General features: G+C 32.6%; 2 protein-coding genes across 2 annotated transcripts; both read right to left on the bottom strand.

The window, feature by feature from the left end:
• LOC106764212 (cytochrome b561 and DOMON domain-containing protein At3g25290) lies at positions 1 to 1853 on the bottom strand. Its single transcript, XM_014648454.2, has 3 exons — positions 949 to 1853; positions 594 to 851; positions 1 to 501 (listed from the first exon to the last, which is right to left on the bottom strand). The coding sequence occupies exons 1-3, from the start codon at positions 1621 to 1623 to the stop codon at positions 193 to 195; spliced, it is 1242 nt and encodes a 413-aa protein (XP_014503940.1). The 5' UTR covers positions 1624 to 1853; the 3' UTR covers positions 1 to 192.
• Positions 1854 to 5683: 3830 nt separating this feature from the next.
• On the bottom strand, positions 5684 to 12180 carry LOC106764708 (U4/U6.U5 tri-snRNP-associated protein 2). Its single transcript, XM_014649055.2, has 10 exons — positions 11939 to 12180; positions 10474 to 10850; positions 10144 to 10388; positions 9072 to 9156; positions 8788 to 8973; positions 8541 to 8708; positions 8224 to 8442; positions 6600 to 6771; positions 6345 to 6516; positions 5684 to 6247 (listed from the first exon to the last, which is right to left on the bottom strand). The coding sequence occupies exons 2-10, from the start codon at positions 10840 to 10842 to the stop codon at positions 6154 to 6156; spliced, it is 1710 nt and encodes a 569-aa protein (XP_014504541.1). The 5' UTR covers positions 10843 to 10850; positions 11939 to 12180; the 3' UTR covers positions 5684 to 6153.
• Positions 12181 to 12345: the final 165 nt, after the last annotated feature.

The raw sequence follows: 12345 nt of genomic DNA, 5'->3' as shown, positions 1-12345 counted from the left end.
TATTTCAATTTAAATAAAAATGAATCAAATATATAAAAAAAACACACACACGCACGATATAGACATTATTAGTTGAGGCAATATTAAACATCTTCTAATGGTGATGCATATATATAGAGATGGATACATAGGAAGATACTAGGTAGTCTGTTTTGGTTGCTGCTTCTGACTTATATAAGCACATCTTCTGACTTATATCTGGTAATGTGGAGTTGATTTAGGTTTAATAGCCTCTTCTAACTGTTTTTGTTTCTCTTTCTGCTTCAATCCGAAGAAGTGAATCCACGTGTAAACCTCCAAACCAAAAGCAATGGCACCCAGAAAGGCAAGATCTGCAACGTACCCCCACTTCCATGCATCACCTCCTTCCAATATCCGAATTCCTTTGAATATGTTTATGAATATGATAGCCAACAGTCCATAACCAAGAAAATGATGGTACATGTTCCAATATTTCCTGTAATCATCCGTCAACTTTGGCTTCAACCGAAAAGCCAACATCTGAAAATCAATTAACCAAACTTTTCTCACCATCACCATTTCTCACTTCTACTCATCAAACAATGCATACGAAATGAGAATATATTAATTACCTGGATTGTGCTAAAGGTGAATATGAGAATGCCATAGGTTCGATGATCGCGGAAGGTGTAGTATCTGGAAGAATGGCCCAGGCTCAGTCCGATAGCCCATCCGGTGGTGCCAACCAGAAAACCAGTTAATTGGCAACCAATGTGCAGGTTAAACCACAGTGGGTCGTATTTGAAAGGAAACACCCGAAAGTACCTTGCAATTATGATTCCAATCGGCAACAGTGTTCCCCATCCTATAATGTTTAGGACTCCATGTATCTAAATTTCAAACATAACCAACCATTGTATATATAAATATTAAATATAAAACATGACACTAATCCTGTTCATTTGTGTAACTATATATAGTTCTCACCGTTCTAAGATAACTCCGGTACTGTCCGGTGCTACGACCGTTGCTGTCGGTCAAGTCGATGACCTCTGTGCTGTCGACGTTGCGGAGAGTTTTGGGGTGTCCAAGGGGACGGCCACCTTCAATATCATAGCCAACTTGCCAGATATGATTCAGCCTCGTAACGTTATAGGCGTGAGAAGAAAGGTTCAATCTCACATGCATGGTGTGCAAGTTGTCGACCTCTTGCTCAACCGACTTATCCAACACGATTCCGATTTCTGATGGCAGAAGATTGCAGCCGTTTCTGATCTCTTTGGTGATGTTGTATGTGCCCATAAGCCACGTTCCATCGGAGCGTTTAACGGCTATGATGGCTTTGGCGCCAACCATCTCTGGTCTTCTTCCAGGGTTGACACCCCAGCCTATCCACCCCTGTGGGGCATTGAGTGTGGCACCGAACAAGATGTCAACGAGGGTGGAGTTGTGAGAACTGTTGGCGTGGAGTTTCCATGCAAACTCGGCCCCCAGAGTGCGTAATCTCTTACAGTCTGAGATGTTTTTTTGTTGTGCAAGTTTAAGGAATGCTTCAGTGCAGTCTTGAGCATTTGCAGCGAGGGTAAGGGAGAGAAGGGTCAGTGTCAAGATCGTTAATGGCAATAAGGGTGAAGATGGCATGCTTTGTTGTTGGGTTTTCATCTTTTCTTTTTTTTTTTTTTTGTTGGTGGTCTTTTCATGTAAGCCATATATATATATAAAGAGCTTACAGCTCTATAGTATATCTGGTTTGGAACATGACTTCTACTTGTGTGGAGTCTTTTTAGTCTTTAGAAGAAGGATCAGTCAGTAGTGGCATACTTCCCAAAGAGGATAAGAATTTACAACCTTCAAACTCACTTTTTCACGCCTCAAGTGCGTCTTTCTTTCCTTCCTCCCACCATTTTCTTCAGAAATTGTCTTTTCTTTTAACAACCTACACACTTTTTTAACATAAAGTTAAAGATAAAATAGTATAAAAATGTAGATTTTGGTATTCTATCATAAAAATAATTGAATAAAAAGTAAAGAATGATAATGTTAAATGAATATAAAAAATATTAAATTGTGTTAAATAATTATTTTTTTAATTTAGTAAAATAAAAATAATTTTTATTACATCTTAATTTTTTTACATTCGATAATATTTTTTTTATTTTTTATTTTTTTTTAAAAAATATAAAAAATTATATTTTTATAATCATTTGTATGAGTAAAAGTATATAATGATACTATTACTCTTAACAAGATGGGACATAGATATCTCAACAGCCTCCGTTTTAATTTAAAAGATATTTAATTATTTTTTTTATCCTTTTATATGTTTTTGCAAAGAGAATAATAAAGTTTTGATTTTTTTTTAAATAAGACTTTCAACATTAATTTCATTTGTTGGGCTAGTTGATCAGCTTATTGGGAGTATGTTAGTCTAAAAAACGTGAAAAATAAATATTTAATTATATTTTCATGATGTATTGAGAGTTTTATTCCCTTCACACTTCATTTTTCACCTATAAACGATGGAAAGAAGACCAAAATAGTATTTGAAGATAATTGACCTTAACAATTTTAATTTTAGAAGAATTATCATTTTTGTTTTCTTTTCCATTATACACTGTGTAATTATATATATTATGTAATCCTCTCCTTATGCATATAGATATCATAGACTTGCCTATAATTGTGTAGACAGTTTGACATAACTTGGTGAGCTTTAACTAAAGTGAGTCTGCAATAAGATTCTAAAAGCCATGTAATATCCAGAGAGATCGACAACTCGTGTATTATGTGCAACATCATTGCTTTAAAAAAAAGGATAAACAAAAGTTGGAACATATTATGCTTACGTGATCTGTAGGAAATTCCCTTCGATCACTTTCTGCTTTTTTAGGTAAATTCTGCCGAGTTATGACACTCCAGTTCTTGTTTTCTTGCTTTCTTATTCTTATATTCCTTACTTATGACTCAGTCTCTAACATTTTGTTTCATGCTTCCGTCGAAAGTTTGTCCTGCGATGCACAAAAAAAGCAATCCATAATTAGTCTCATTAGCACACTATCGTCTTTCGTTACGTTTTCTATATAACATATTTGATATTGGATAATGATACTTAGACAATATTTTTTTATAATATTTGAACATTATCTTACGTGTCATCTTGTAATTGGTTCATAGTGGTGTTTATGATTATTTTTATTGATTGTGAGATAATTTTGAACCAATTACATGACACGTAGACGATGTTCAAATGTTGTCTAAATATCATTATCCTTTGATATATTAATAATTTTTTATAATATTTTTTAATAATAAATTATATATTACTATTTTATTCACTCGTTTAAATTTATTGGATCAATTATAAATCATCACGTAAATTTGTAAAAGAATTATAAAAAAACATTTTTCATATAACATTCACCTCTCAATAAACTTTAAAATGTTAATATTTTAACTTTTCAATTTGATTTATCTTAATTCATTTTATATTTTAAAAGAATATCTTTTATTATTATCAAATAACTTTAAAATATTAATATTTTAACTTTTCAATTTGATTTATCTTAATTCATTTTATATTTTAAAAGAATATTTTTTATTATTATCAAATATGTGTAGAGTGAAAAATATGCTATTTCTATATCATCACCCTTACTAATTATAGAAAGACGGCTAAGATGTAAATGAAATGTAAGTGATTACAATGTAAAAGACCATAGAGGTGTACATAATAGATAAATTAATTATGGTATTTTTTGTAATTCAATTGTCGCTTTAACATTATTAAATGCGTTTAATGTTTTATAAATATAACGAATTTTAGTTGTCTTCAAATATATATTTTTCTGTATATATGGTTTCAGTCCTCTTGAATTTATGTATTTTTGAAAAGTATATATATTACTCTCTAACGAAGATTTGACATGTCTGCCTGTATACATATCGTTAATTTTTTTTAAAGTAAATGATCCATTTTAATTAAAAAAATATGAAAAAATTTATATCTTGGAAATATTATGAGATCGATTAATACATTAAGTTCAAAGGTTATTTAAAGCAAATTTGACAAATTTGTAATTCATGCCATTATAATAACTTATTGTTAACAGCATATTTTATTGGTCTGAATTCAGACTCTTTTATTCTTTTACGAGTAAATATTCAAATAAATATTTATCACAGTTTCATATTTAATAGGTTTAAACGTTCGGATATTTGTTGAATTTTCTTTTAAATCTTATAAACTGTTAACTTAAAATTTTTTTTACATAATATAACACTTTAAGTGTGAAAACTTAATCGATATAACTTAATTGACTCAATTTTATAAATATAGATTAAAAAAACAAGAATTTATTTGAAATTTCCTAACAAATACGAGAACAATCCAAACGTTTAAACTAGTGCTTACTTATAATTCAAATCCAATAGTTTCTCTTTTTTTTTTCTTTCTCTTTGGAGAGAGATTTATGTACTCATAGCTAAACTAAGATCGAAAACTATATACGTCACTAAAAAATGATTAGAAAGAATTTTATAAACATTCATTTATTAATAAAACCGTTTATAATTTCCGTTGGAAATCTACATATAAACTTTTGTAAACTTCTTTCCATTAGATAACCCTGTCAAGGATTCAACAGGACAAATCCGAAATATCGAATCCGGAATATCTTTTTAATATATTTCGAGATGTATATTTAAACCATATTTCTATATGTAGACATATCTTCCATAATATGTATTTTAAAATATATTTTTAAATACATTTTAAATTATAAATTAAAATGATATTTTCAAATTCAAAAATATATTATAGAGTATGCATTTGAGAATGTAATTATTTTTAAAAACATTTAAGATGTATAATTAAAAAGTATTTTCAAATTAGAAAAAGATTATCATATTTTAACAATTTTTAACAATAAACTATTTATCACTATTTTATTAGTTTATATATTTAAAATGGATCAATTACAAACTACCACATAGACATTTTAAAAAAGTTATTAAAAAAACATTTTTCATTAAAAAATGCTTTCCAAAATATATTTTTTGAATGCATTCCGTATGACATTTGCAACCATGTTTTCGTACCTGAAAATACATTTTAGATTACATAATTCAAAATTCATAGAAAAGGAAGAGTTGCAATCTTCAACAGCTATTTAGCTCTATTCAAATGCCACTTCCCCAATCCTATGGAAAATGACTAGATCCTCTCTCCAACTACTTAATGTTTGTTTAGCCAACAAGTTGTAATCATTTGGGTTATTTCAAAACTGATGAAATGTTTTCACATGATTCGCATATTGTTTCTGTCCTCATGCCAATTATAAATAAAAAATCAAAACAGCACACTTTAGAATAATGTTCCATTCGATCAATATGCTCCAGGGTTACCAAACAACCGCACACCTTATGGCTTGTATTTTATATCTATATATCCATTACCACAGAATCCGAAGTAAACTGAAATACACTAAGCCAACGTATATCCATTGTCTAATGGCAAGGATATTCAACTCTGTATGAAATCTAATTACACGTATAACAAGAGCATATGCATATCATGGTCAAGATAAAAAAAATATCACTCTTTTCAGCACATAAGCATAGACGACGCATGTCCGTGTTCAAAATCTTCTGTTAAGGTTTTGCAAGGAAATGAAATTGTTCGAATGTGAAATTTCTCAATAATGAGAGAAAAAAAAGGTCAAGCTTCAGCAAATATATCAGTTTTCAATTTCTTTCATGCATACTTCGAATACTTGATAGCCACAAGAAAAAAGTTTGGTGTTCCAAAATAAATCATCCTCACAGGCTCTACGAATCTGTCTTACAATAACTACGAGTGACACAATTATCCACACTATAGTCCAAAACAAAATCTGCTCAATAACAAAATGCAACTGAGCAAATAATGTTCATAAAATTCCTTACCCGAATAGAGAAGAAAAAAACCTCTCGTCAATAGAGTTTTTCCATGCGTCACTAACAAGGGAAAATTAGTATATGCTGTGAATTGAAATAGAAGACGATAGGGTTTGGGATTAATGGGTTCTCCTTGAGAGAAGTGGCTACTGAAGCTCGTCACTACAGTTTGTGAGCTTCCCAGATGAACTAAATGTTAGTCAAACATTCAGCACACAATGTGTATCAGGTTGAGGTGCACAAAGAAATGATCCGAACTCATCCTTGCTGTTCATAAATCTGCATATAAGTTTCTGATAGCGCAACCAGATGAGGAAGCGTTTCGGAGACATGCAAATCCTGCATCTCATACCTAAAGAAACAAGATCTTAGTCCTCATCTTTGTTGTACATCCATAAATCCGTTCAAATTTATGGAGATTTTTTATATTATCGAGAAATAGAACTTACCATAGTTCTTCGGATTTGCGTTGTACAAATACCCTATACAAACCCTCACCAGGTTTGCCATCATGAACAACATTAGCAATTAAATCATATTTAGATCGCAATTTCTCATTTTCTTTTGGTGTTGGCAAGGGAATGTAATCCTTCAACTCCAGGTTCTTCACAGGAAAGTTTACTGAAGCACGTATAGGGTGAAGTTAGAAGTAACGCGGGTGTTAACTTGAATAAATTACAGCACATTGAGACATAAATTCTTACCTAATGTGGGATTCTTTTCCACAAAAAAATTATTCTTGGTAAACCTCCGCATGTGAAGAATCATATACTTGGGCAATCTGGTAACTCGATATTTCATCCTTGCTATATGAGGACGGACCACCTCTGTGATAGTTTCACCATCAAACTTCTTCAGAATGTTAAAGAGTGGAACCTAAAAATCAAGCCTTATTAGCAGGCAAGTAGGAAATAAAAGATAGATAGAACTTCAAAATAAAAAGCTATAAACATAAAAACCAAAACTCAAGTTAACAAGTGGAAATGTGGAATTGCAAATTGAATTAATTATCCTTAATTTAAAGGGAACTCTACCATTTTTCCTTTAAAGTTTTACATCATGCCACCTGGACTATAATCGTTAGGGGGTATGCAAAATAATTTCAGGTGTTCATTGTACACAAGATATCACTGGTTCGTGGGGAGGAGAGTCATTAGCCCAATGGTATTTCCAGATATTTTGAAATGAATGCATCAACTTACCTTATAAGAAGATGGGATTTCAAGTACAAAATACAAACGGGTGCACTGGTGGTTCAAATTAGATACATTTGTGAACAGAAATGGTATTCAAAATTCGTCTCCCCGGTCATTTTTAGTGTTTACACAAATTCTTGGGAGTTTTTCCACAAGGAGAATGACTATAATATTTGTATATAGGCTTTAAAGATGAGTCGTATGGGAAGTTGAAAGCTCACGACAAGAATCAGAACAAGTGGAGATCAACCGAACAGGGTCCTCTCATGGCAAGGGATTTTATTGGAACTGAGACAAAATACAACTAGGAGCATGTTTACTAATGGGAATGTAATGGGGAATCTGAATTACATTAAAAGAAACAAAGAATACACTTCTTACTAACATTTAACACGGAAAATAAGATAAATCATTTTATACTGGCTATAACAAAATGTGCTGAAAAAATGAAAAAAGAGCATTTATTACACTAGACTCTAGAGTCATGGTTCTAATTCCATAAAAATGTATGGATCGTGCTGCTCATATGATTATTCAACACACTCCCTCATAAAACTCGGACAATATTAAGTTTGTATAGTTTAGATGCAATAGTTTAGATGGAAGCAGAACTTGAAGGTTATTACTTGTATCATGGACCACAAAGAGTCATTGGTCAAGTTCGGATGTTTTCTTTGAACTGTGAATTTTCTTCTATCCAATTATTTTGTCAAAATCAATGCATGTAGTGAGTAATGCTGAAAACATGAGAAAAATATTCATTGTAAATGCATAATTTGGATTATTCATTCAAGTCTTCTAAATTAAAACATGCATTATATGAAACAAAATGTATGTGCGTATAAGTTAGATAGTAAATAGCATATTGGCAGCCAAGATGCAGTCCACAGCACATAATTTAGCTCTTAAATAATGTTTTAAAAGTTACAATAAGTTACCAGCATTGATGTTAAAATATCCTTCCGTACATTAATATCCACAATATCTTTATTTTTACAAGTCTCTCGGATATAACAGTCACAGACAAAATAACAAGATTTAAACTTCAAACTAGATCACCTTGAGGTAGATTCTATCATTATCAACTATAACACCTCATGCAACAAGGACACTAGCATTGGTGGAGTAGTACCTGTGGTATTATATTTTTTTCCATCACATCCTTGAAAAGAGGAGGTGGTGGCAAGTCCAACCCCAACATTAGAAATGGCATTTTTGAAGTTTCTTTGACAAATGCGTATCGCTCATTTACCCCATCCAAAAGTTTCTCGGCATTGTTCTGGTCTTCGTTGTTTTCTTTCCTATCAATGATACCTTTGTTAGGAATCTCTTTCACAACCTCAAGTTCACCCTGCAGCACAGTAAAAAAACATACAACTTGTGACTAGCTGCAGCCAGTAACAGCATGTCAACCAAAAGAAAGGAAAATTGGAGTGGATAAAAAAGAACCTGAAAACACTCATAGATTATGCTGGTATTCTTTTTTGATGTCTTAAGATCTGCATGTAGAGTATTAAGCAGCCATGACATGAACTCAACTGGGTCAGATTGTGCACCTATCCTAAACCTTTTCTTGCTGGCTTTCATCACTGCTTGTAGAAACTCGTGAGGGCTGACCTGTTGGCATGCATCTTGATAGACAAGTCACTACCGAATTAAAATAATATAGCATACAATGAATTTATAAGAAACAAACCTGTCCTTTAAAGTTCCGTGCATGCCATATTTTCCTAGTGAGTTCACCAAATCGATGAACAAGTGGAGATTTACAGTGTTGATAATTTTCAGGGATGAGGAAAAAATTCCTCAAGGGGGTAACTCTCATTAACGATTGAATAGTTACATTCACAAAATCAGTCTCCTTGATATTATTAAGTCCCACCTGAAAAGTCAGTATAATATATAAATGTAGGTCATAAAATACCTAACAACCTTTTTATAATATTAAAAATTTGATTTTTATATGCACGAAAAATATACCATTCCAGGAAGGTAACTAGAACCATCAAGTGCCCTAGACCACTGCTTATTTTTATCAAGTTGTTCAACTTCTTTTCCAGTGAATCTGCATATAGAGAACAGTATGAATGCCCGTAGACAATGCATTTTAATAGACAATGGGGATCAGTTAAAAGAATTCAAGGTAATAAAAAAAATAAGATAGCACAAAATCATATACGATAATGATTATGACAACTTCACTATGGGTGAATAAATATTTCTATGTCATTCTTAATTAAAGAAAAACTGAAGCTTGATCTTTTAAGGTGACGGCAAGTTGCTGATAAACATCATACAAGCAATTTGGCACATCCACAGCAGAACAAGGAAGATAAATTATGACAACGGGAAAATCATGAAGATGCTAAGAAGAAAACTGAATTTATTGAGAAAATACTCATGACACATAATACAAAGCCCAAACCAATTGCTTATAAAAAAAAGCCCTTGTTTAATTAGTTTATTATGAAGAGAAAGATGTTAACATCAGTGAAATAAACAAGGGTAAAGGAATTATTCTTCATACCACCATGCAAAACAAATATTTTTTTAATTGATACAAAGAAGGGATTCCAAGGTCGGCCTGAACAGCAGAGCAAAACCCCTACCTACCAGTTAGATGTTTTGTAGAGGGATTGTTCTAGTTGAGGGCTTCCTGTTGGCCCTACCATAGAGTGGACGGGGATACGTTTAAAACCAGGGAGATCCAATCTACTATCTATTCATAAAGTGTCCAAGCTAAGGCTTAAATCTTGAAACCTCACAAACTGTGTTAGCAGATGACAACTTCAACCACAATCCTTGATGTTAATAATAGACTTCGAAGGTCCATAGCATAAATTTTGAGCTACCAGAGTGAAAAAAAATCACTTTTCTGGGGAACAAATGGTAAATAAATACTCCAACCAGCTAACAACAAGTGACATAAATTGTACAAAGGATTGGAATATCAATATAGTCACCAGCCAAAAGCTGATGAGCATAGAAACAGAAAGATATTGCTAAAATGTTTTCTGCAGCAAGCACAGCCAAATAAAAAAATTAGACTAACCTTGGATTTAAGACATGCCGAATGTCATCTAATGAAGGATCATTAATTTCATAACCATCAGGAAGACAGTAGACTTTTTCAGTGCGGAGATTGATATAAACATGGTGCCCTGCTTCCAGACTATGTGTATATGCATGAGACTTCTTCCCTCTCCCTTGGTAATACTTACCACAAACCAAACATGCATACACATTCAAATTCGATAGGGAGACAGAACAGAATTTTTCAAAGTCAAAATCCAAAACCTGCGATCATAAATGTCATAAAAATTCAGATATGCATGAAAACCAGTAAAATTACTGTCAACGATGGACAAGATAAGTCAAATACCTGTCTATTAACAGTATCAAGATAAGGACAATCCTTCCGAACCTCAACATGGCGACTGTTTCTTCCACTAAATAATTGTTCATGTGAATCATCTTCTTCGTCACTATCATCGGCCTCTCTATATCTATGCCCATTGTGCTGGGACCCATCATTCCTACTCTCATTAACAGAATCCCTTTCCCTTCGAACATATTCTTCCTCCTCATCAATGTCAGCATAATTATTAGCTAACCCAGAAAGTGGATTCGCAATGGAGACTGGAGGAGGAGAGGGAGAAGAATCCTCATCCAGCTTCTGCCTTTTCGATTCATTATCAAGCCCTTTATCATTTACTCTATGATCAACTTCCCTTTCCCTTTTTGATGCCATGTTCTCTCCTAAAACAGTTTGAAATCAATAGCAGAAAAAAGCTTAGTTAAAGGGTAAATTTAGGACATTAAACTTCAAACTCAAATCACCTATAAATATAAGCACTAATAGAAAGATAAAAAAAAACACGCACATGGACAACAAGACAACAAAATGGTAAGTTTCTCTTTTATATAACGAAAGGCCTCAAATGGAGCAGTGAAAGAAGCTACAGATGCTGTGGCTACTACAAGCACATGAATAGTATCTGGTATTAAATACCACGCCTAGCTTGTACAACTTGGGTAAGTACCTCCCAATGCCCCAATTCTATCAAAAAATTACTAGATCTTCTCTCTCCATCTCCCCTTATACTTATAGACAACATGCCTTATTTCTTTAACCATGGAACCTAACTAACTAATTAATGGGTATCTACCCGTAATTGTTTGACAAACAAGTAACAAAGTAATCATTTGGATTGTTTAGATTGTTCCAAAACTGATGAAACGTGGTCAAACAATGCGTAAATTGTTTCTGACCTCATGCCAATTATAAGTAAAAAAGCGAAACACTACACTGTTTAGAATAATGTACCATTGGACCAGGATCCTCTAGAGTTACAAAACAGGTGCACTCCTTCTGGCTTGTGTTATATATATATCCATTACCACAGAATCCGAATTAAACTCTAAAAAATACATTAAGCCAAAGTAACAATGAAATTTAACTCTGTATGAAATCTAATTACACATATAACAAGAACATATGCATATCATGCTCGAGAAAAAAAAAATCACTCGTTTCAGCACATAAGCATGCAAGAAACAGGTCCGTGTTCAAATTCTACTACTGTTAAGGTTTGCAAGGAAATGAAATTGTCCGAATGTAAATTGTCTCGATAAGGAGAGAAAAAAACTCAGGCTTCAGCAAACAAATCTGTTTTCAATTTCTATCATGCATACCTTCGAACACTTGATAGGCACAAGAAGAAAAAAGTAAGGTATTCCGAAATAAATCGTCGCCACAGACTCTACGACTAAGTCTTACAATTCAAAACAAAATCTGCACAATAACAAAATGCGACTTAACAAATAATGTTAATAAAATACCTTACCCGAATAAAGAAGAGAAAAACCTCTTGACAGTTCGCGTCACAAACAAGGGGAAATTAGCATATGCTGTGAATTGAACAAAAGGCGATAGGTTTTGTGACCAATCGGTTCTCCTTGTGGGAGATGTTGGTTTCTGAATGCAAGCTTGCCAATGAAAGAGTTTTAGGAAGGCCCTAGAACAAGGTTTAGTGAAAACTGAAAAAGGGTCACTTTGATGTAAGATAATTTAAGAACGATGCATTTTAAGGTTCACTTGGAAGCCATTTAAGGGTTAAAATTATTTTAAGGTCGAATCAATTATCTGAATTTAAAAAAAAAATACATCAATCTAATATTTGTCTACTGAATTTAATGTTCAGCTTATAATTTGCCATCTGAAAAAAATAATAATTTAACCCCTCTTTTATAC

Source organism: Vigna radiata, chromosome 6, assembly GCF_000741045.1.
Source record: "Vigna radiata var. radiata cultivar VC1973A chromosome 6, Vradiata_ver6, whole genome shotgun sequence".
Taxonomy (NCBI): Eukaryota; Viridiplantae; Streptophyta; class Magnoliopsida; order Fabales; family Fabaceae; genus Vigna; species Vigna radiata.
The sequence above is the reverse complement of the archived record's forward strand: the minus strand, read 5'-3'. Positions and strand labels throughout refer to the sequence as shown.